Source organism: Podarcis pityusensis, assembly GCF_964106645.2.
Source record: "Podarcis pityusensis genome assembly, chromosome: 13".
NCBI lineage: Eukaryota > Metazoa > Chordata > Lepidosauria > Squamata > Lacertidae > Podarcis > Podarcis pityusensis.
Genome location: NC_138038.1, coordinates 35,779,703 through 35,804,887, shown reverse-complemented (window position 1 = coordinate 35,804,887; position 25,185 = coordinate 35,779,703). Strand labels below are relative to the sequence as shown.

The following is a 25,185-nucleotide window of genomic DNA, read 5'->3' as shown; positions in this document are numbered from 1 at the left end:
TTATTTGTATGCCACCTTTCCATAGTTAAAACCGTGCTCAAGGCAGCTTACAACATGAAAAAAAATTACATAATTACAAGTCCTCTGAATTTTGTCTCTCTTCTTTTTCAGATGGGTGCCGTGTGTTTCCCCCTGATCTTTAGATGTTGTTGATGCCTGCGGTCTTGCATCTCCGCAAGAAGACTCGCACTCCCGACTGCATTAATGTTCCCTGCGGTGTGAATTTCTGTAGCAAAAAGTAGAAAAATGCACTGTAGAGGCTTGTTCTCCAGCTTGCTTCATTATATATATATTATAAAATTTACTTTTGGGAGAATCAGGACTGTAACATCCCCCATAAAAATGATCCCTTTTAAACTGTCTGTGCACATACACCCAGACTGATAGTAGGGAACAGATGGGAGGCAAGGAAATAGCTGGTGTTGTGCATGTGATGGTGCGTGCACTGTTGGTGCTAGTGTGCACATGTTTTCGCATAATTTAAAAGCGATGTTCATCAGAGACTGAAGGAGGACCCCACAGCCTCCAGCAAGCTCAGGGGTCTCCTCCTGACTTCCTCTCCACCAAGGATGAGTGATCACGCGAATGGCAGAAGTGTGTTTCTCTTTTGCTGGCCTAGTTAGCATTTGCAGTTGCTTGGAGAAAGGCCGTGTCTCACCTGAGGCCATTTGAAATAAACGGGTTTCACGTCTGTGTTGAATTCTGGCCAGTGACTGCCTTGCAAGTGAACCAAAAGAGGTAGCAAAGAGAGCCTTTATTGGCCCTGCCGGTCCAACGTTAACTTGTTTTTCCAGCAACTGTGAATGCAAAGAAGGGAGAGTTTTCACCATGGAGTAGGACAAACTCCACCTGCCAGAACTCCCTCTTCTACACATCTGTTAAGGGTCCCTATCCCAGAGATGGCAAGGAATAGAGCAGGGCTGGAGACTCTCCAGACCTCTGTAGTTCTCTTCCCAGGCTGTACAACCTTGGTTCTCTTCCCAGGCTATACAACCTTCCCAGCCACACTGTCTCCCAGTCCTGCTTCTCACCCTCCTTGAGTGCTGGAATGTGCCTTTGAACTTTGGCTCTGCCCATCTCTGTGGCCTGTGGCCCCCAGAAGGTTGCCTATAAGGGCATGTGGCCCTGGGGATGAAATGGGTTCCCCCACCCTAAAGGAACAATGCCACTCCTCCCATTCAGAATCAGTGGCTGATGGCAGCTCTCAACGCTTACTGAAAGCTCAGGCTGGTATTCTAGCCTTATAACTCTCTGCCTTACTTCTTCATGGGCCACAGAGACCTATTCTTGCTCCACTGAATTGCCTCTCCATTTACTTCTCATTCCAAATAATGCCTCGGTCCAGTATACCTGAAGGAGCATCTCCACCACCATCGTTCTGCCTGGACACTGAAGTCCAGCACCGAGGGCCTTCTGGCGGTTCCCTCGCTGCGAGAAGCCAAGTCACAGGGAACCAGGCAGAGGGCCTTCTTGGTAGTGGGACCCGCCCTGTGGAACGCCCTCCCACCAGATGTCAAAGAGAAAAACAACTACCAGACTTTTAGAAGACATCTGAAGGCAGCCCTGTTTAGGGAAGCTTTTAATGTTTAAATAGGTTATTGTATTTTAGTGTTTTGTTGGAAGCCGCCCAGAGTGGCTGGGGGGACCCAGCCAGATGGGTGGGGTATAAATAATAAATTATTATTATTATTATTATTATTATTATTATTATTATTAACGGTCTGGGCCTGGTTAGTAATTTACCTGCTCCCACCATACCCTCCAACATTTCTCCGGTGAAAATAGGGATGTCCTATTCAATATTATATTTATTTTATTATTATGTATACTCTCCCCATCTGACTAAGTTGCCCCAGCCACTCTGAGCGGCTTCCAACATATGTAAAAACATATTAAAACAATTAAAAATTAAAAAAAACCCTTCCCTATACAGGGCTGCCTTTGGATATCTTCTAAAGGTTGTACAGTGGTACCTCGGGTTACATATGCTTCAGGTTACATACGCTTCAGGTTACAGACTCCGCTAACCCAGAAATAGTACCTCGGGTTAAGAACTTTGCTTCAGGATAAGAACAGAAATCGCGTGGCGGTGGCGCAGCAGCAGGAGGAGGCCCCATTAGCTAAAGTGGTGCTTCAGGTTAAGAACAGTTTCAGGTTAAGAACGGACCTCCGGAATGAATTAAGTACTTAACCCGAGGTACCACTGTATAGTTATCCTTGGCTCAGTGGGGTCACATAACTCCATACCTGCCAACATTTCTCTGATGAAAATAGGGACGCCCTAAGGAAAAGCACGGCTTTCTGGGATCAAACCAGGAACAGGGATGACTTCTGTAAATCTGGGGCTGCCCCTGGAAAATAGGGACATTTGGAGGGTCTGGCTCCCACCACATGCACTTCCCTATTCTTTTAAGATCAGATTAGGAGGCTCTGCTCTGGGGTTCACCTGCTGATGAATGAGGATTCATGAGTGTTTCCTGGCACGGCTTGCTTTGTGGTGGCACCACAGCTATGGAATAGCCTCCCCCCAAGAAGCCCACCAGGCACCGGCCCTGCCTAGTTTTTAATGGCATTTCTTAGGCAGTTTGAGATCGTATATATTTACCACCAAATACTCATTTTTTTTTATTTAAAAAAAATGGAATGCTTTATTCGTTCATAGCTCATCACACTTTGGTCACTGTTACATTTTGACACAGTTCAGTATCAGGATGCAGGGAAACGGGTAACAAGGGAAGAAAATATCGCAAACCATTGACATAATCAATGTCCCTTCGCAGTGCCGCAAAGGGCCCGGGCACGTTCTGCCGTGAAGCATTCTTGTTGGAAAAGTACAGTGAAGTGTCAACATTTCAAATGCAAATCATGGTTAGAAAAGTTTGTTTAAATAAATAAATAAATAAATAATAGCCGGCGCGACCTGATCCTTTACCTAAACCACTCTACATTGAAATAAGCCTGTTTGGTGGTTCTGGCAAGAGGAAGGAACTGCCATGCCTGTAAAGGAACATAAATGAGGAAGCCACTCTAAACCTATATCTTTAATATCTGGCCAAGCTACCAGTAGCTCCTTACATTTCTGCTGGGGGAAACAGCCACACACTGCAGGTCCTTGATATTTGCACAGGAACCAGCAGCTCCAGAGAGAATGCAAGATAATGCTCTGAATCAAATGATTAGCTGCTGTGCCCTGTCCTGATCTACAGAGCTCCTGGTGGGCACTGACCTCATTTCTCCTCTGCTCTGCTCCTTTGCAGGCGTTCCTTAAAAAGGAAGCGGCGGAACAGAGTAAGCAGCAAAGAGCTACAAGGCACAAGATTGTCCTGAGCATGTCTACACTACTGCCTTAAAAGCTAACGGTCATTCCTTCTCCAGAAAGCGAAAATAAATATGCAAATAAGAATATATATATTTCTAAATAAATAACAATATATAAGTTACTTGCCAGGGACAAAGCTGTCTCATTATGCCACTCTTCTCTGCTTCCTAACTCTTCCCAACCTCCTTCAATAAATTAAGCTGACATTCAATAAATAAGTTACTTAAATAGATAATAAAAATAGAAATAACCCGCCCCCAAAAGCTGGCAAGAATAACAACAGGTTGAAAGCGCAAGCAATCTTAGTCTGACGAAACAGGGATTTCGCCTCTGTTGTTGCTGGGTTTTCCTTATGTGCCTGCAGCGCATCATTTGCGCATGAGTGGGATGCAACTCTGGGTTGCGGGAGTCCACAGTGTACTACAAGGTCACGCATTCGAGTCTGTGTGCCAAGTGCCATCTGCTAAGCTCTCCTGCTCCGTTTCTCCCAAACGTCGAATTGTTCCATCGTTGTAATTACACGGCAAGAAAACCCACTTGTCCAAGAAAGCTTCCAAGGATGTCCCGGGTTATTTGAAGACGTAACTCGGGCTGATGATGCCAGGGTTGTGGCCCATCATGCTGAGGGGATCGGATGACTCAACGTTCAGTTCCTGTTCATAGAAGTCGTAGTCCACGAACACGGGTTCGAGGGGGATCTTGTTGACTAAGGGCAAGAACTGGGAGAACGGAGGCAGCTGGTGACTCCGAGGCAGGTTCCCCATCGAGCTGAGGCTGACGGGGATATTGTAGCTTTCAGAGTAGTAGAGGTTGTAGCCGTCGCGGAGAACCTTCTCGTGGAAGTTGCAGGCCTCCTCAGAATACGATAACTATTGGGGGAGGGGGGAGGGAAAGACATGAGGTTTTATGCATTCGTATAATTGTGCGAAATCTAACATCCACCATATCAGGGGTGGGGAAAACCTTGGCCATCCAGATGTTGCTGAACTACAATTCCCATCATCCCTAGCTATGGGTCAAGCTAGCTGGAGCTGATGGGAGTTGTTGTTCAGCCACAGTTTTCATCACCCAATCATTATGGAGGCATAGAATTGGAAGGTAGCCAGTTTTGCAACTGAAGTATCCTAGAAGAGGACTAGCCAGCCTTTGCTTAAATGCCTGCAGTGAAGGATAGCCTGCAGCTTTCTCTGGAGGGAGACTGTTCCCCTGGTTAACAGGTTTTACTGTTTAGGGAATTTAGCGATGGGGAATAACTGCACCACAGAAATCGCATAAGTGTGAATTTCAAAGGGTAGCTGTGTTTTTCAGTTTTCATATTGTCCTGAAAAGTCTGAATTTGATAGATTTACCTTTAAAACGTGAACTGAATCAAATTTCTATCCCCTTTCCTAATTGTTTACGAATGATGGAAGTTGCCTCATACCTGCAGTTTCTGCCCACTGGATTTTTTCCAGACACCCAGAAAATCAATCCTGAGGTCCCTGGTTATTTGCAGATGGAGAGATCAAGAGAATTCAGTCTTTCCTAGATGCATTGCAGCACACAAGATGGCCACGCAATCTGCACCCAGCAACCGCAGGTTGATTCTACAGTGGCTGCATCCCAGCCCCAGACTGAGCTGATCATATGCCTTGCAGACCAGCCCTAGTCACTATGTCAGGATCTGCATGCGATCAAGAACAGGTGTGAAGCAGGGCAGGAATGGAATGGAATTCCACCACAACATGTTGACCTTCCAGCAAAAGGTTTTAATTCCCTCCCTTTGCCAAAGGGTCTATTTTAATTGGCCACACTTCATAGAATCATAGAACAGCAGAGTTGGAAGGGACCACAAGACTCATCTAGTCTAACCCCCTGGCAATGTGGGAATCTTTTGCCCAACGTGGGGCTCAACCCACAACCCTGAGTTTAAGAGTCTCATGATCTACTGTCCAAGCATAATCTCAGAATTTGGTTCAAGAATTTAATATATTTTATCATTTGTCAATAGACTTCAATTGTTTATATCCTGGTCATGCGGGAAAACATTTTGTGAACGAGTCTAGAGCAGGATTGTCCCACACGCAACCTCCTCTGAACTCACGCTCTGAACTGCCTCTTCCCCAAACACATGCAGGGATCTTAACTTACCGAGCCATAGAGGCGTCCATTTGGCTTCATACAGAGAAATCTTGAGGTCTTCATGGCCTGCATGCGAATGATTCCTGGCTTGACTGCTTTGATCTCCATCAAACCTGGGGGGGGGGGCAGCAGAGAACAGGTGGTGAAGGATGAGAACCCAGGAGTCCTGGACATTTTATTCTGCCCATTCAGCCTATTCCAATCCACCAGTAACCCTGGCCTGCAATGTCTGTATGGGGACCAGATTCAAAGTCAAAGAACATTCATATATTTTTTTAAATCTCTGATCCACTCTTTCCCCTATTCTTTCCCCTCTCAAATATTCATTGAGCCCACATACAAAGGGGAACAAGAGGCCCCGACAAGTATGACCTGTTTATTGAGAGTTTGTCCTGATTCATTTGCACAAAACATAGTGTTAGGTTCCATCTGGCCTTTATTGAGCATGTGCTTATAGGGTAGTTTTACAACAATGAGCATTCATCCTGATTCACTTTATGGGGTGCTCACATGTCTTCCCATTAATCATTTGTTCATCCCGTGCTTTTCAGCCCGTTCCCCCATCACTTTCCTAACTGCAAAAAGCCTGATCCTTCTTTTCAAGTGGATTTGTTGTGCCAGGACGAGAGAGCACTTTAACTGTGCGAACCTAAAATGCCAATATGTGCTTGAGTCCTTTCCACAAAACAGTGACAGTCTGGAGGCATCTAAAGTCTTTGTAGCATTCATTTGTTGTACAGAAGAGGGAATTTCAGAAGGTGCCACTCATCTCAGAAGAGTGCCAAACTCTGCATCTGCTGAACTACCCTCTTCCATAAAATTATTTTGGCTTCTTGCACCCCTTTCCATCCCCAGAACATGAGGAGTCCTGCCCAGCCAGCCCCTTATAGACCTCCAACTACATTAACTGGAGTGAGAGATGCTATCTCTCTCTATTTATCTATCTCTCTGTATCATCTGTCTGTCTGTCTGTCTGTCTGTCTGTCTGTCTGTCTGTCTGTCTAATGCTTTTCTCAACCTGTGGGTCCCCAGATGTTGTTGAACTACAATTCCCATCATCCCTAGCTAGCAAGGCCAGAGCTCAAGGATGATGGGAGTTGTAGTCCAACAACATCTGGGGACCCACAGGTTGAGAACCGCTAGATTATCTATCTGCCTCATGCCACTTGAAAGAACGTGAAGGATTTCCCCAAATACTTACTGTATATGTTCTGGTATCTGGAGCCGCGCACTGCACCATCTGGCATGATCTCCAGGTGGAGTTGCGTCTGGTCATCCGCCGTGTACAGGTGGCGAAGCCGGACTTGCCCATCGAACTGTAAGAGGGGGCTGGAATTTGGTAGGGGGAAAGCAGGAGCCATGGGGAGCAGCAAGGCAGCCCAGAAAATCAGGCAGACGAGAAGATGGTGGAGGGCTACAGAAATGGCCAGCATGGCTGAAGAAGGCCCAGCCCAAGACAAGAGAATCAGGGTGCCAAAGACAGGGGCAGAAAGAAACTGAGAGCAAGATTCTAGTCCTCAGCCTTTAGCGGTTGCCCTAATCCTTTCTTGAAAGACCCCAAGAGTCCTGGCTTCAACTTACTAGGACTCGCAACCGGGAAATGGTGTTGAGCCCAGGTGGTCCTGAGTCCAAAAGGGAATGCAGTCCTCTGAAAACTGTTCAATGGGGTTTGCTTATTTTAGAAAGGAAGGAAGGAAGAAAAACCCAAACCACCTCGAAATAAGGGAAACAGGCGAATAACTCTCTCTTTTCTTGCTTCAGCTGTCTCACTCCAGGTTTGCTCCTGTCCAGCAGGAACAGAGGTGTATATATACCACAGCAGAGGTAGATGCCCTTCCCCTTGGCGTTCACTCTGCCCACATCCTCCTCCCTCCTAATCCTGCCCGCTCCTGCTTCCCCACACTCTCTAGGTCTGTGTATGAGTCACGGGATGCCTATCACCGCTGCCCCTAACGTGGGGTCACGAGGATGCCAAAGTCTAAATATTATCATTCCACAGCTGCTTTCATGCCGCCGACAGGAAAGAATGATGTAACCTTGGGGAATACAGGAGTTAGAGAAAGGCATGTTGTGCGGTGGGAAGGGGGAAAGCAATGGAAACGAGTGCGAAAGCCTCAACAACCTGACAACCGTCCAGCAACGCACCAGAGTTGGTCTGGCTGCGCATCTATTTGTCATTCTGAACACCCACACCTGAGCCCACGACGTTCCCCACACACTGAGCTCATGCACGAACCTGATGTTGGAAGTGCAACAGCGGGGATCATTCGGTGTTAATTCTATTAATCATAGAAATCAAATAATGGTAGAGTTGGAAGGCACCCTGAGCCTCATCTAGTCTAACCCCCTGCAATGCCAGAATATGCAGCTGTCCCATCCGGGAATCGAACCTGCAACCTTGGTGTTATCGGCGCTACGCTCTAACCAGCTGAGCTATCCCTCTATTGTTAAAGTCAACTAGCCAAGAGTGGGAAGGTACTGCTTGGGGATCAGGCAGAGGAAAGGAGGAGCGTGGCATGGGAGAGAGAAGGAAAAAGTGTGTCGCAGGCCCACCCATTGCACATACCCCTTCTTGCCCCACTTTCAATCCAAGCCTGCACCTAGTTTCAGAAGGTGGGAATTATAGCTGTGGGTTAAACCACAGAGCCTGGGACTTGCCGATCAGAAGGTTCAAATCCCCATGACGGGGTGAGCTCCCGTTGTTCGGTCCCAGCTCCTGCCAACCTAGCAGTTTGAAAGCACATCAAAGTGCCAAGTAGATAAATAGGTACCGCTCCGGCGGGAAGGTAAACAGCGTTTCCATGCGCTGCTCTGGCTTGCCAGCAGCGGCTTAGTCATGCTGGCCACATGACCTGGAAGCTGTACACCGGCTCCCTTGGCCAATAAAGCGAGATGAGCACCGCAACCCCAGAGTCGGTCACGACTGGACCTAATGGTCAGGGGTCCCTTTACCTTTATGGACATTGCCACATGCCACCAAAATCAACAAAATCTAGCCTCATTCAGCATCAGGTTTTGTTGTTGTTTAGTCATTTAGTCGTGTCTGACTCTTCATGACCCCATGGACCAGAGCATGCCAGGCACTCCTGTCTTCCACTGCCTCCCGCAGTTTGGTCAAACTCATGCTGGTAGCTTCGAGAACACCATCCAACCATCTCGTCCTCTGTCGTCCCCTTCTCCTTGTGCTCTCCATCTTTCCCAACATCAGGGTCTTTTCCAGGGAGTCTTCCCTTCTCATGAGGTGGCCAAAGTATTGGAGCCTCAGCTTCACAATCTGTCCTTCCAGTGAGCACTCAGGGCTGATTTCCTTCAGAATGGGTAGGTTTGATGGGACTCTCAAGAGTCTCCTCCAGCACCATAATTCAAAAGCATCAATTCTTCGGTGATCAGCCTTCTTTATGGTCCAGCTCTCACTTCCATACAGCACTACTGGGAAAACCATAGCTTTTACTATACTATACTATACTATACTATACTATACTATACTATACTATACTATACTATACTATCAGGTAGGTCCCATCTTGAAGAGGCTTCAGAGGCATACCTAGGCTCATTTGCACCCGTGGCAAGGAGCTGTATCAGTGTCCCGTGTCCACTGGCTGCCCAAAACAGTGGAGGAGGAGCCCAGGGGGTGCGCAGACGGATGGACGGGCTCCTAGCCACTCCGAGCCAGAGTGAAGAGGCACAATTTTGCACACCCACACCCTGGGCCGGGGCCCTTGGCGGAGGCCAGCTTAGCCAACCCCTGGGTACGTCCTTGAGAGGCTTTTCCTCTCGTGGGAGAGTGCCTCTTCGCAGACAGTGCCTTCCGTTTGCCATTTATACAAATGCCAAAAATAAATCTTTAAACTTAAATAAATCATTAACTTGAATCAGTTTTTACAACCCTCCCATTAAGTTGCCGCTATTCATGTCCTGTTGACTTTAGAACATCCATAAATACTGTATATATCTGCATGTAACATTTCCTTGTATTCAAATTGCAGATTCACAAATGTCATCTTGCCTTTACATTAACGCTGTCATGTGTTATTGGCCTATTGTATGTCTAGAGCTGGGATCAAGGCCATATCCTGCACACCAAGATTTCTTTATTGGAAAGGGATGTCTGAAGGACTGTGGTATAAACGTTAGCAGTAATATAACTGTATTTGATGTTACCCACCCTGGGATCTTATGGGGAAAAGTAGATGAGATATCTTATGAGCAACACAAGGATTTTGGGAGGCGGCGATTTCTGTCACAAGCAGCGCTGTTTCCGTTCCGCTACAGTTTGGCTTCTGCTGAAACCTATGTAACTCATCTCACTATCCGAAATTAATGCAATAACAACAAAGCAGAAAAAAGTAATGTGATGGTTTATGAAACACTGAAGACCAAAAAAATAATAATGGTGAGTATTGCTCATCATCGCTTGCATGGCTTCCGTTCCTGACTTCAAACACACAGGCGAATTGTGGCAATTTCTGTTCCGGTTTCTGACAGAATTCTCTGACATGTCCAGAAATGGCAGGCCTGCCCTACTGTTAGGTACAGCGAATCAGCTGCCTTAAGTGGCAGAAGCTGTGGCTGTGTTAGGGGCAGTCTGCCTGGCTGTTGCTGCTCAATTCCCTACTCCAGTCCTGTTGGAAGACACAGCTCTGTGTGCCATCACTGGTGCTGAAGCCAGTAAGATTCAGCTGCCAGCCTGGATAACGTCTGTAGAGGAAATGGGAGCAGAGCAATCATGCCCTTTGCTTCAGGCTTGGGCTGGTCCTGTTTGGCCAGGAAAGGTCCCCTCCTTTCTATCACCCATTCATGATGATTCGCGCTCATGATGCTATCAGGGCAGTCACATGCGATTCTGCTTTTAATGCTGTTTGCGCCTGAAAACATCTTGGGTTGGCCACGCTGCTTCGTTCCCAGTCACTGCGAGTCCCGTAACTTCCCGTTGAATCCTGACATCTCTTCATAGCGTAAGTGGTTTGTTTTTGCCCCAGTTTTGTTGGGCTATAGCTCCTCCGGACAGCGACAACGTGTCAGTGTTTGGGAAGCATTGCAGAACAAACGGAAGATCAGATCCACCACCAAGGCACTATTATTGCATCATGGATACATTGAAGGAATGCAGCTGCAATAAAACGCCGGTCTGGAGTGTGCTGTTGATTTCCCCTACTAAGAAAAAAAAAGCAAAGGAAGCTGGACTTTGGAGGAAGCTGGCCACCTGTGAAATTGTACCTAAGCGCTGAGATCAGGAGGAGGGTTCCCAGCAATAGGGACGTGCTATTTCCATGATGCTCTGGTGAGCTTTCATAAAGCAGCCTCCGCAAATCCGGATGAGGTTCACCTGCTGCTTCTGACTATGACACACACACACACACACACACACACACACACACACACACACTTTCCCTGTTTGGGAAATTACAAACTTTCCTGTTGTAATTTGGGAATTTCTTTTTGGAGGAAGGAGAGGTTGGGGTTGAAGGTTGACCTACTCAGCCACTTCCGCAGCTCACAGACATTTCTCAGCTGAAGGCCATAAAATATTTGCGTTTTTGGCAAAGATGATGGGAGTCAGGACCCCTGTATGGAAACCTGATGACTCTTTTCCTCCCTTGACTTGCTTCATTCAAATTTTCCCACCTCCCCTCCATGCATTTCCAAAGTAGTGGGGATTTGTGGATTAGGCAATGTTGCATAGTGGTTAGAGCACTGGACTAGGACCAGTGCTTTTTTCCTGCGGGGACACAGGGCTAGGCATGTTGGGACGCTTCCAAGGGAACGGGGGCAATTGGCAAGCCCCCAGCTGGCTCCAGCCCACCGGCCAACGTGCGGGTCAAACGCCAGTCCTTGGTGCAGCATGAAACTGCGACCCAGAGCTTCAAAAGCTGGGCACGCAACTCAGCAGAGTAAACGCACAACAGAGGTAGCAGGGAGAAGCTATGAAAAGCATATTTACAGCAGTTTATTCAGCGTATATCAGGTCAAAGGAAAAACGTGTCTTCTCCTAACAAGGCATACCCCTAAACATTTTGTGAATCTAAGTTTGGCCTCATTGAGGGGCAAAACACAGGTGGCGCTGTGGATTAAACCACAGAGCCTATGGCTTGCCGATCAGAAGGTTGGTGGTTCGAATCCTCGTGACGGGGTGAGCTCCTGTTGCTCGGTCCCTGCTCCTGCCAACCTAGCAGTTCGAAAGCACGTCAAAGTACAAGTAGATAAATAGGTACCGCTCCAGCGGGAAGGTAAATGGTGTTTCCGTGCGCTGCTCTGGTTCGCCAGAAGCAGCTTAGTCATGCTGGCCACATGACCCGGAAGCTGTACACCGGCTCCTTCGGCCAATAAAGCGAGATGAACACCGCAACCCCAGAGTTGTCCGCAACTGGACCTAACGGTCAGGGGTCCCTTTACCTATTTTAATATGAGTAGGAAAATGAGAGTACCCCTAAACATTTTTTTAGAAAAAAAGCACTGACTAGGACTCAGGTGGTTTGGGTTCAAATCTCTACTCAGCCATGAAGGATGTGCTCTCTGTCTAACCTTCCCTGCAGGGTTGTTGTGATGAATCATAGAATTGTAGAGGTGGAAAGGACCGTGGGGATCATCTAGTCTAAGCCCCTACAACGCAGGAATCTTTTGCCCAATGTGGGTCTCAAAAACCCATGACTCTGAGATCAAGAGTCTCATGCTCTACCGACTGAGCTATCCCTCAGGTCATAAGAAGAGCCTGCTGGATATCAGTACAGTGGTACCTCAGGTTACAGATGCTTCAGGTTACAGACTGTGCTAACCCAGAAATAGTACCTCGGGTTAAGAACTTTGCTTCAGGATGAGAACAGAAATTGTGCTCCGGCGGCGTGGCAGCAGCAGGAGGCCCCATTAGCTAAAGTGGTGCTTCAGGTTAAGAACAGTTTCAGGTTAAGAACGGACCTCCGGAACAAATTAAGTTCTTAACCCAAGGTACCACTGTATATTAGGAGAAATCAGCACTAAAAAGGCTTTAAAAACAAGTTGCAAACCTGTGAGATGTGGAGAACCAGAATTAAGACTGGGAAAAATCAGAAACTGAATTGACAGATTCACCCATCTCCCTACCCCATTCTGAGTAAACATACACAAGAGTCTGCTGTGTCATGGAATTCAGGTATAGGTCTTGGCCAGCTCAGAAGCGAAGACTCAGTTCTCAGCTGTAAAATGGGAACAACTTTAACCACATGTAAAAGCCAGAACACCTGTTCTCCATGAGGAACAGAAGCCTTCTCCTGCCTGCTGCCTCCTCCCAAAAGTTTTGGACTACAACACCCATCATCCATGGCCACGGATGAGCTGTGGCTCATGGGAGTTGTAGTCCAACACATCTGGAGGGCCTATTGTGGGGAATGCTGACCTATAGGATAAAGAAGTTCAGAACAAGAGTCACAGACAGCCTCCCCCACGTGCAGGGGCTGCGCCACGTTTCCAAAAATCCCAGGTGTGGGTCCTCAGAGATGCTTAATGGAAAATCAACTATTTATTCTCCGCACAACAAACATAAATATCTGTCTAACCGAGTCTCTGCCTATTTTTAGTGTCTTTTAATCACGAGCATCGGAAATGTACAGTACATGCCAAATAAAGAAAGGTTATTTTTAGTTCAGATGTATTGCTCTACTTACAGCGAGCACCTTCCAAAAATATAGAAATTCCTTGGGTTGGGGGAGATTTCCTGGTGAATTCATCTGAGGTATATGAAGGCCAAATGTAATGGAAACTGAATTACAAGTGCCAGGACTGAATTTATAAGCATATTTCACATTTCCCAGGAATTAACTATGTTTAAGAGTAAACGATGAAGAAGAGTTGCCCAAAGGTGTGAAGTGAAAAGGGCAGTCTGTGTTGAATGCAGACGTGGGGGGAAATTATCTATGGGGCATAAGAAGAGCTCTGCTGGATCAGGCCCCTGGCCCAACTAGTCCAGCATCCTGTTCTCTCATGGGACAGCCAGGTGCCTAATTTCTCAGTTTTAATTCTTCCTTGCACATCATTAGCATACCAAAAAACAGCAACACACAAATCCAAGAGTCAAGTAAGAGGCACAGTTTCACTGAATGCCCTTTTTGGAGATTTTGGGAACAGTCCTATGCGCAAGAAGCTGGCATAAAGGAAGCTGGACTAAAGGAAGCTGGAATAAAGTCACACCAGATCCAAAGTGGGGTCACTCAGAGGAGAAGATGGTGAAATGCAAACAGGGGACACAGAAAGGGCTGAACTCCTCAATGCCTTCTTTGCCTCAGTCTTCTCCGATAAAGAAAACAATGCCTGACCTGAAGAATTTGGAGCAAATGATTCAGCAGAGGAAACACAGCCCAGAATAACTAAGGAGATAGTACAAGAATACTTGGCTAGTTTAGATGTATTCAAGTCTCCAGGGCCAGATGAACTGCATCCAAGAGTATTAAAAGAACTGGCAGATGTGATCTCAGAACCACTGGCAGTCATCTTTGAGAATTCCTGGAGAACAGGCGAAGTCCCGGCAGACTGGAGGAGGGCAAATGTTGTCCCTATTTTCAAAAAGGGGGAAAGAGAGGACCCAAATAATTACCGCCCAGTCAGTCTGACATCAATACCAGGGAAGATTCTGGAGCAGATCATTAAGCAAAGAGTCTGTGAACACCTAGAAAGGAATGCTGTGATCACCAATAGTCAGCATGGATTTCTGAAAAATAAGTCATGTCAGACTAACCTGATCTCATTTTTTGACAGAATTACAAGCCTGTTAGATGAAGGGAATGCAGTGGATGTAGCCTACCTTGATTTCAGCAAGGCATTTGACAAGGTGCCCCATGATATTCTTGTAAAGAAGCTGGTAAAATGCACTCAGTGGATTTGTAACTGGCTGACTGACCGAACCCAAAGGGTGCTCATCAATGGTTCCTCTTCATCCTGGAGAAGAGTGACTAGTGGGGTGCCACAGGGTTCTGTCTTGGGCCCGGTCTTATTCAACATCTTTATCAACGACTTGGATGATGGACTCAAGGGCATCCTGATCAAATTTGCAGATGACACCAAACTGGGAGGGGTGGCTAACACCCCAGAGGACAGGATCACACTTCAAAACGACCTTGACAGATTAGAGAACTGGGCCAAAACAAACAAGATGAATTTTAACAGGGAGAAATGTAAAGTATTGCACTTGGGCAAAAAAAATGAGAGGCACAAATACAAGATGGGTGACACCTGGCTTGAGAGCAGTACATGTCAAAAGGATCTAGGAGTCTTGGTTGACCACAAACTTGACATGACCCAACAATGTGACACGGCAGCTAAAAAAGCCAATGCAATTCTGGGCTGCATCAATAGGAGTATAGCATCTAGATCAAGGGAAGTAATAGTGCCACTGTATTCTGCTCTGGTCAGACCTCACCTGGAGTACTGTGTCCAGTTCTGGGCACCACAGTTCAAGAAGGACACTGACAAACTGGAACGTGTCCAGAGGAGGGCAACCAAAATGGTCAAAGGCCTGGAAACGATGCCTTATGAGGAACGGCTAAGGGAGCTGGGCATGTTTAGCCTGGAGAAGAGGAGGTTAAGGGGTGATATGATAGCCATGTTCAAATATATAAAAGGATGTCACATAGAGGAGGGAGAAAGGTTGTTTTCTGCTGCTCCAGAGAAGCGGACACGGAGCAATGGATCCAAACTACAAGAAAGAAGATTCCACCTAAACATTAGGAAGAACTTCCTGACAGTAAGAGCTGTTCGACAGTGGAATTTGCTGCCAAGGAGTGTGGTGGAGTCTCCTTCTTTGGAGGTCTTTAAGCAGAGGCTTGACAACCATATGTCAGGAAGGCTCTGATGGTGTTTCCTGCTTGGCAGGGGGTTGGACTCGATGGCCCTTGTGGTCTCTTCCAACTCTATGATTCTATGATTCTATGAACTCCTGTCTAAACTTGGCAGATTGAACACAACCCTTTAAAGCATACCCCTCAAGAGTCCTGTTTTAAGTGGGAGATCCCGGAATTACAGAAGCCTTCCCATCTTCTGACTGCATCCCAGAACATCCTGTTTTGGGGTCCAGTACTCTGGCATGGTGGGACGCGGGTAGCGCTGTGGGTTATACCACAGAGTCTAGGGCTTGCTGATCAGAAGGTTGGTGGTTCGAATCACCACGACGGGGTGAGCTCCCGTTGCTCGGTCCCAGCTCCTGCCAACCTAGCAGTTCGAAAGCACGTCAAAGTACAAGTAGATATATAGGTACTGCTCCAGCGGGAAGGTAAATGGCGTTTCCGTGCGCTGCTCTGGTTTGCCAGAAACAGCTTAGTCATGCTGGCCACATGACCTGGAAGCTGTACGCCGGCTCCCTCGGCCAATAAAGTGAGATGAGCGCCGCAACCCCGGAGTCGGCCATGATTGGACCTAATGGTCAGGGGTCCCTTTACCTTTACCTTTATTACTCTGGCATGAGTCAGCTGGTTCCTGCAAAATCTTAGGCTGAGCATCCCAATTTTGATTGCAGGGTGTTTGGGGGTATGTTAAAATAATGCTGTATTTCTGTTTTCCCCAGGTCATGTGACCAAGCTGAACAGGCCAACCAGAATTGCAGCTCTGTTCAGGTGAATAGGTTCTCCTAACACCAAACAACAGTTCCCAGGATTCTTTGCGGCAGAGCCACAACTGCTTAAAGTGGCACGATGCCCACTACACTTGGCCTGCCCTTACCCAATGAAAAAGTCAACTTGGAACTTTGAACCCACAAGAATTCTCAAGAAATTCTGAAGTCCCCTGAGAATGAGTTGGGCAAATGGAAGGCTCTTTTGCAAAGGAAGGAAACTTGGGGAAGCAGAATGGAGGACAGATTTCTGCTCATCTCTAATCTCACACAATACAGTCCTCTGTTATTAAGTAATTTCCATTCCCATGGGCAAAATTCTTCTACAGCGCTTACTCAGAAGTAGGTGCCATACAGACAAAGTCCCCTACAACCTTTAATTAAGTTTCCTAAATTCCATTATCAAGGTTTAAATTTAATTATATCACCCTCCAGCTTCTGCCTTTAATTGCTCCCTATTCAGCGCAGTTGGGGAATTACTGATACATTTCCCTTTAATTAGACGGTTCTTTTTTCCCATGTGGGAATGCATGTGCGTTAATTACTATTTCAGTCTCATTCTTTTTTCTTCTTTCTTTCTTTAAAAAAAACTGCTGTTTTGGAAAGGAAAGGAAAAATTAATACAAACATAAATTACCGCACAATCCTAACTAAGCAGCAATGTGGCTGCTTACTCATAGGAAAACAGCCTTAATAACAGGAAAGCTGTAGCCAATGGCACTTCTCAATTGACCTGTTGATTATTTCTGATTGATTTGCAGGGAGGGTTAGATGGCGTTATGTCAAACCGGTGCATTTTCCAGTCACTTTCCTTATTGCCAAATGTCAGTCTGATCTTTGGGGGAAAGTGAGTTCATTGCACAACGGCTCCAAATCAAATATAATTGTGGAACCTGAATTTGCAGGTCTGTGATGGAACCCTGCCCCAAAATAGCAGCAGCCTGGAAGCGCCCCAGAAGGACAATGCAGAAAACATTGGTGTACAATAAGATAAGATGGCAACAATGTTGTTGAGGGTCCTGCGGTTATGTACTGAGCTGAATCCTAGAACAATAGGATCCAGAATGCAGCAGTCTGATTGGTCCGCAGGAGCCACCCAATCCAGCTCCAGGTGGAAGTGAATCAGTGACCTGATTGGCCTGCAGGAGCAGCCAATCAGGCTCCTGGATGAAGTGAATCAGCAACCTGATTAGCCTACAGGAGCAGCCCAGAATTAGCCAATCATGCAGGGCCCATTGTGTGAATAATGTTTATATAGCTAGACGTTTTGGGGAAAGATTCATTCATTGCTACTATGAGCTGAATAAAGAGCATGAAATTCACACTCAACTCCAAGTATATTTCAGACGCTAATCATACCAGTAGTTAAACCTCATGTTTCAAACAATCTCTAGCTTCCCCTCTTTGTCCTCAATTCCTGCCTACAAAGCCACTTCCGGCCTGCCCAGGAGGTGGGGTTGCGGGCTTCACGCCCACCCCACGTGAGCGGGGGCTGGTTTCAGCCCCCGCGAGAACAGGGGAATCCCGGCCGGGTCTGCCCCCCCAGCCAGCCAATCGGCTGGCTGGGGGGCGTGGCCTGGGCTATTTAGGGCCGGCGCGGAGGGGGCTCGCCCTCTTTCCGCCGGCTAGCCCTCACGTTTTCCCACCCTCCCTCCCTCTAGGTAGGCTTTAGGCAGGTCTCTGACTTTGCTATGGACTTTGGTCTGTCGCCGCAAGGGACATGGTAGGAATTTTTCCCAATTGGCAATTTACAGCCATTTGGTTTTTCGCCTACCTCGTAGCAACTCGTCACAACTCTTCGGCATTGGCGGTAGGCATTGGTAAGAAGGGGTTAAGAGGATGTGGGGGGGGGAGGAACGCCATCACCTCCCCCAGTGAGCGAAGGGTGGTCCGTTAAAGGACTCCGGGGGGGCGTGGCCCTGTCCAAAGCCTATGGAGGTGTGGGCCAAAGGCACGCCCCAGAGCGGTGACCCGGGGGAGCTCCTAGTCGACGTGCCTCGGCAGGAGACTCACCCAATATAGTGTTAACCCTTCCCCGTGTCTCCAGCAAAGGGGCTGGAGCCGGATAGTCGATAGGACCAATGCCTAAGCCAATGCCTCTCATTCCTGAATTCAATAAAGTTGTGGCCTAATTCGCCCAATTAACCTTAAATTATGGTGTCTTGTGTCTTTATTTACCCTGGTGGGGGGCGGGAACTCACCACGCAAAGAAGAAATAAGGAATGTATCCTGGTTCCAACTTTTGCTTCCGTCATCCTAGAAGTTGCCTTATACTCTAGCTCAGAATTGTCTGCTGACTGGCAGCGATGCTCCAAGTTTTCAAGCTGGGCTCTCTCCCAGTCCTACCTGAAAATGCACGGGATTGAACCAAGGACAGGTGCTCTACCACTTTGCCCTGGTTTGTTAAAAAGCACCGGTGGCCATCTCCTTTGGTGTTGAATGTGCCGCAATCCAAGTGTCCCCTATCACTTGCTCACGGTGTTCTCCCCCTGGAGAAGGCCAAGAACCCTCTCTCACTGCTTCCCCTGAGGGTATGGGGTCAAACTCCCCACTCCCCACTTTAACTCAATGCGCAGAATTTCTAATTCCACCCAAAAATATGGGAAATTGCCTTCCTCTTCCTGAACGCCATGAGACGCTCACACCACTTAGCATATGCAAGTCAGGAACGCCTGAGAGACTTTGGCCTAAGCCAGATGTGCAGCCCATGGGGATTCCCTTCCTCATCCCCCATCTCTAAATGGGGACCTTTGCAAGGGGGGCTACGGCTGGGGAGGGGAACTGTGATCCTCTCCTGAAAACTGGTGTGAGTGACAGTCAGTTTCCAAGCCTGGTTGCTGGGATGTGCAGAATGAAAGCCTCTTTGTGTGCATATATGTGTAATTAGCTGTATAGCACAGTCTCTAGAAAGTTAAATATCAGCTAGCATCTTCACCGATAACTGCTTCCTGTTCAGCATAGCTGTGGAATTACTTATACATTTCCACTACTTAGTCAGTTCCTTTTCCCCACTTTGGGGGGTTTGAATTACTGTTTCCCTTGCATTCTTTTCTTTATTGTGAAATGGTGCTATTTCAGAATGAATTAAGGCGAGGAAACCAATAAAAAAGAGGGCAGTACAAAAAAAGTCAGAGGGCAATGAGCTGAAAATGATGTCACCGTCTCCTTATAAGGTAAATGGTTGGTGGAAAGTCATTTTCAGGCTACGGTGGGAGCAGCCTCAGTAGAACATGGTGCAATCCTGTACCCTCTTACCTGGGAGTAAACCCCATTGATTAAGTGGGACTTAGCTCAGGTTCTTCTTAACCGCCAGACCATAGGTCTTCAACCAATGGGTTGGGACCCACAGGCCAAGCTGTTGCCACCATGTTGTTCCTCAGTTAGGGCTCACCAGTCTGGGCCAGGACACGCATACCCTCCGACATTTCTCCCATGAAAATAGGGGCGTTCCATTCCATAATGATAATTTTACTATTTATACCCTACACATCTTACTGGGTTGCCCCAGCCACTCTGGGCAGCTTCCAACATACAGTATATAAAAACATAATAAAACATTAAACATTTAAAAAAACCCTTCCCTATACAGGATTGCCTTCAGGTGGCTTGGGAGTCCATACCATCCAACATTTCTCCAATGAAAATAGGGACGTCCTAGGGAAAAGCGGGACATTCTGGAATCAAATCAGAAACCGGGACGGCTTCTCTAAATCAGGGATGTCCCTGGAAAATCGGGACACTTGGAGGGTCTGAGAAACGTTCTTCTGATGAGAGGCTCGTTTTCTCAATTCCCATGTGTGGCACAAGGTTGCAGGAGAAAGGCATGAGCCTTTTCCCCATAAGAGATGTATTTCTGACCATTCATATGCCTCACTTTCCTATAGGTGCAAGGGGTGATGCTGTTCATTTTCCGGTCTGCTCCTTTTCCAGTTTGCTGGGGACTTGCATGCAGAAATGTCAGCTGTGGTGGGGCAGCTTGGTTGCCATCAAGGCAGAGCAAAGGGGGCCCAGGAAGTTAGGCAGGAGTCCGATGGCTGCAGGAGGTGAGGGTACCACACCATCCTCACCCCTCTCCCTGCAACTTGAAGCAGGGCTGGGCTGGGCAGGGAATTCCTTGATGGGCAGAGAGGGGAATCTGTGTTGTCACTTGGGAGTCCAAGGTGGGTCTTGGTCCTGGATCTGCTGAAGATCACTGCATTAGATCACACTTCCTTTGGCTCACAAGGTGTTTCTGTTTTATTCATTGACGGTAGAGTAATAGGTTGATCTCGTCTTCATGGCATCCTGATGACTTCAGCCGGTTGGAGGTCTCACGTCAAAGACTGTGGTATGTTTCCACTCAGGACAGTATCCAAACACTGCACTGACATTTAACCATCTATCCAAATTATAAACTTACCAGCCAGGCCAGGAAGACTGGCATTCTTGTGACATAGTCTGCGTTGCCATAATACTTAAACTACGTGAATATGCCACCTCTTTTAGGAATGTCTGGTCCGATTTGGAAAATTTATGGCTCTTGAGAACATCAAGGAATGGTGTCTGGGAGCATTCCTTCCTCTCTGATTTGAGACAGGAGCTGTCTGGATCTCAGAATACTAGGTTTCTACCTGTAGGGTGTCCTCCTTTTTAAAAAATGCAGGGAGCATTCTAGGTAGTCTCTCCCACTTGCAATATGATCAAGACTAATCTTGTAGGACTGTTGCATCAGCTGCTGTCAAAACACACGTCCACACACCCCATACATAACAGCAGTGCCAGGAGGGCAGTTGGGAGTGGCGGCAGAGTGGTTTGTGGATGGCACCAAACTGGGAGGGATAGCTAATGCTGCAGAAGGCAGATAGGAGAACTGGACCCAAACTAACCAAGTGAATTTCAAAAGGGACAAATGTCAGGTTCTACACTCCTGTATCAGCCTCAGACTTTAACCCCAAAGGCGCGCTCCCCCATTGTCTCCCGAGACAGATGGATGCCAACAACGACATTTAGCCAGGAACAACCAGCTGCACAAATATAAGATGGGAGACACCTGGCTTGCCTGCAGTAGATGTCTTAGTAGACCACAAGCTGAACATGAGTCAACAGTGTGATGCAGCAGCGGAAAAAAGCTAATGCTCTTCTAGGCTGCATCAACAGAAGTCTAGTGTCCAGATCAAGGGAAGTAATAATATCAGTAATAATAATATCTGCCTTGATCAGACCACAACTGGAATACTGTGTCCAGTTCTGGGAGCCACAATTTAAGAAGGATATTGACAAGTTGGAAAGCGTGCAGAGGAGGGCTACCAAGATGGTCAAGGGTCTGGAAACCAAGCCCTATGAGGAACGGTTGAGGGAGCAGTGTATGTTTATACTGGGAAAGAGGAGACTGAGAGGAGATATGACAGCCATCTTCAAATATCTCAAGGGCTGTCACACATGGAAGATAGAGCAAACTTGTTTTTTTCCTGCTCCAGAGTGTAGGACCCAAACCAATGGATTCAAGTTACAATAAAGGCAATTACAGATACACATCAGGAAGAACTTTCTGGTGGTAAGAGCTGTTTGACAGTGGAATGGTCTCCCTAGGGAGGAGGTGGCAGCTATAATGGTCCCCGGTTCTGCAATTTATTCCACAATAAGCCTGTTAGTCTTTTAGGGTTCATCCAGACTTGTGCCTGTTCCCATGCCTAGAAAGCCCAGGTCCAATTGGTGGTTTTTTTGCCCTTGACCAGCCACTTTCGCTTAGAAAGCCTGCTCTTTAGAGATAAATAGGAACAAACATCAATCCAGAGAAAACCTGGTTGACGTTTGTTCCGATTCAGCAGTAAAGTTTGCATTTCCCAGCAGTGGGGCAAGGGTAAGTCTGGATGGACAGACAGACACATGGCTCCATTTAATTTCACTTAAGTAATGTCAGGCATGGCAAAGGAGTGGGGGGGGGGCTATTAGGTTTGGGGAGAGGAGCACTAAGCCTGGATTCCTGGGTTCATCTTTCCCCATTCTCTTCCATTGGCTGCACACGATGGATTTAAAGCACATGGTTTCCCCCAAAGAATCCTGGGAAATGTGTTTTGCCCCTAACAGAGCTGCAATTCCAAGCGCCCTCAACAAACTACAGTTTCCTGTCCACCACAGACAGAATAATTGCCACACACAGGAAGAACAAGGCTATAGTTTGAGTTCCTCACTTGTAGTTTTATAAATCATTTAATGTGTCAACACAAACAGAAGTTATTAATATTGCAGTTGTTGTATAAGGGATTATTATGACCGGGATGTAATGGAAATTAATAAGATTTTGGAATGCAGAAATAAAGCAAATAATCAAGCCATCCATTCTAGCACGTGGGGGGGGGACCTTATCTAAATTATATAATTCAGTATTTGAACTATTGGTATTAATAATTGTATTATAAATTGATATTGTTAGAATGAGGCTGTTATTGGATTGTAATTGAAGACTAATAAAAATTATTATAAAAAAACAACAACAACTACAGTTTCCAAGATTCTGTCACCTGCTTGAAATGTGCAGTATGTACACAGTCCTCTTTCCCAAGTGACAAGGTGCATCTCTCCACCATAATTCCTACTCTGCCTCTTTGCTAATTCCTTCCTTTCCCGTGGAATAATCTCCTTCTGTTGCTTCAGCCTCTAGGCCCGGAGTTAACTTGAGGGAGGAAACGCCATCCCTGTCCAACAGCATCACACCCACCCACCCAGCCAGCTGCTAAATATTTATGCCTAGAAGCCTGTGAGGGGTGAGACATCCACGCTGCGTTGCTGCACACAAAACACGTCCCAAAGCACTTATGGTAAACGAATGCTGAAACCCTCAGGCCTCCTGACGCAGGGACTTCCGGGGAACACTTTCTCCAAACAGAAGTCGTGTGTGAACCAGAGACATAAACAGAACCAGATGGCATTGGACAGGAAAGGAACGTTTGATGTCGTTGGAAGTTAAAAGGGAAATCTGTCAATTTCAGATTCTCATTTTTTCCACTCTTTTACATAAGTTCCGTTCTCCCCATTTTCACAAATGTTTGCGCCTTATTTTGAGGCTAGTCCTCATGAAAATCCAGCACCGCTTTGGTGTGAATTTATCCTAATAAACTTTGTACGCACTTTCCCCAAATACACACATTTTGCAAGGCAATTGCCCCTAAGATAACACATCTGTGTATTGTATTTTAACTCATGTATGCCTCTTTATATACACTTTACCCTATGATATGCATTCTTGTATACATTGCTTGAGATCAGGGTGAGAAGGTGAGTCCTTAAGGCAACATTAGCAAACCGTTGACTCTCCAGATGTTGCTCAGCTGTATCTCCCACCAACAGGTGGCAAGTATCAGGCCCTCAGGATATTAAGAATAATGAACAGAGTGCTTCTGAGCATGTGCTAAGCGGCCCTTCCATAAATGTAATCACACTTATTTCTATTTGGAATTAAGATGTGTGTGCATAGCTTCCAAAAGAGACTATCTCTCCCTTGTACTTTTGTCTCTGAGTATACGTCATTCTTAGTTTGTCTATCATTTTTGGCTTCAGTGCCTTTCAGACGCCCATTTCCCCTCACTGTAAAAGTGTGGCCACCGTGATACAGCAAATTCTTTGCCAGTGAGATATTTGGGAGTGGGGGGGGGGGGGTTAGAAAGAGAATGTGTGTCAGAGGTCCTGGAGGCAGGATTGAACCTTCCAGGAAATGCCAGCTAGGTGTACTGTAAGCCAAAGAGTGATTGCATCAGGAATCCAAATTATATACAAAGCAAAGATGCCCCCTTGGCAATGTTATTTGCTTTGGCCTCGTGCCTCTGTCTAACAAACAAAGTCCCTGTGAATCTTCAAGCTGAGGGCCGTTTCTAGCTTGGACCAGTTTGGCAATGGTGAGCTCATGATAGGAACTCAGGGCAGAGTAACCAGCCAGTTTCTCATATTGCCCAACCAAACAGAGAAGTCTCCAGGCCCACGGATCCCAGAACAGAGCCTAGGTTTTCACAGCAATGACCTCCCTTGCTCAGCTTTCAGCCAACTAGGATGCTGTGGGACAACATGGCCAAGGCAAATATTTGCCTAGCTAGGATGCTTGGTTTGACAGAACTTTGGAGTTTTGTACAGCAAAAACTAGGGAGAGAAACATTAATCAACGATAGTGAGCGATGGGGACCACGTAGGGGCCAGAAAAATGGGATCCCCCTCTCCCCACAGTGTCTTCCTAGGGAGCCAGGAGTCAAGCCCCCACTACAGCAAGCCACACAGGCTCTGCCATGGATGTCTGATGTAGCACAGCACCCATTCTGCTGGCAAATGTTCCCACGAGGCAGCTGGGTTTCTGGGAGCCGCCATTTTTATTTCCCAGCATGCCCCACAAGTATTAATGCTCTGGAACACTGACAGCTTTCCCAATGGCCAGTTTTATGAAGCCGTTGTCCAAATCTATTTGCAGAGGGATTCGATTTCCTAGGCTTTTCACTCTACTTTGTTTTCAAGGAGGTGTTAGGTGACGTTGTGTCAGAGGAGTTGCCTTATCGCGAAAGGCCAATGTTGGCAAAGACAAACTAAAAGGGTGCAACCTCCATTTGCTGGTGTGTGATTGAATCCAAAATAGCGACAGTCTGGAAGCAACCCAGAAGGAAGATGCAGGAAAAACTGGAGTGCCGTAAGATAGTAATGATGTTTGACAAGGACCCCATCTGCACTCTGCCTTTAAAACAATAACATACTGTTTTAAACAGTCATGGCTCCCCACCCCAAGGAATTCTGGGTGCTGTAGTTGAGAGTTGAGACCCTTATTCCCTTCACAGATCTACAAATCTCAGAGTGGTTTAACAGTCAAATCCTCTTCCCAGGAAACTCTGAAAAATAAATGGAAGTCTGGAAATGCCTGCCATGTAAAATTAAGATGGCAACACAGAGTGGGTGTGGGTGGGTGTCTGAGAACCACTGTTTTAGTTTCTCACAATACCCCTGAACTAATGTTGCTCAAAGTATTAACCACTAGCTCAGAGTCTGCTATACTATTACACTCCAAAATCTGCTAGTCTTCATAGAGGCAAGGATGATGCACATGTTTAGATCAGGGAAAGCTTCAGGAATAAGGACCTGTCACACACACATAAACCTTACGAGGCAGTGCTTCCTGGACTGGTCCTGCACAGGCTATGGCCTTACAGCCTAAATTAGCTTT

General features: G+C 46.8%; 1 protein-coding gene across 1 annotated transcript; it reads right to left on the bottom strand.

Moving 5' to 3' along the window:
* Window positions 1–753: 753 nt before the first annotated feature.
* FGF21 (fibroblast growth factor 21) lies at window positions 754–7,283 on the bottom strand. Its single transcript, XM_080976319.1, has 3 exons — window positions 6,642–7,283; window positions 5,450–5,553; window positions 754–4,188 (listed from the first exon to the last, which is right to left on the bottom strand). The coding sequence occupies exons 1-3, from the start codon at window positions 6,871–6,873 to the stop codon at window positions 3,889–3,891; spliced, it is 636 nt and encodes a 211-aa protein (XP_080832445.1). The 5' UTR covers window positions 6,874–7,283; the 3' UTR covers window positions 754–3,888.
* Window positions 7,284–25,185: the final 17,902 nt, after the last annotated feature.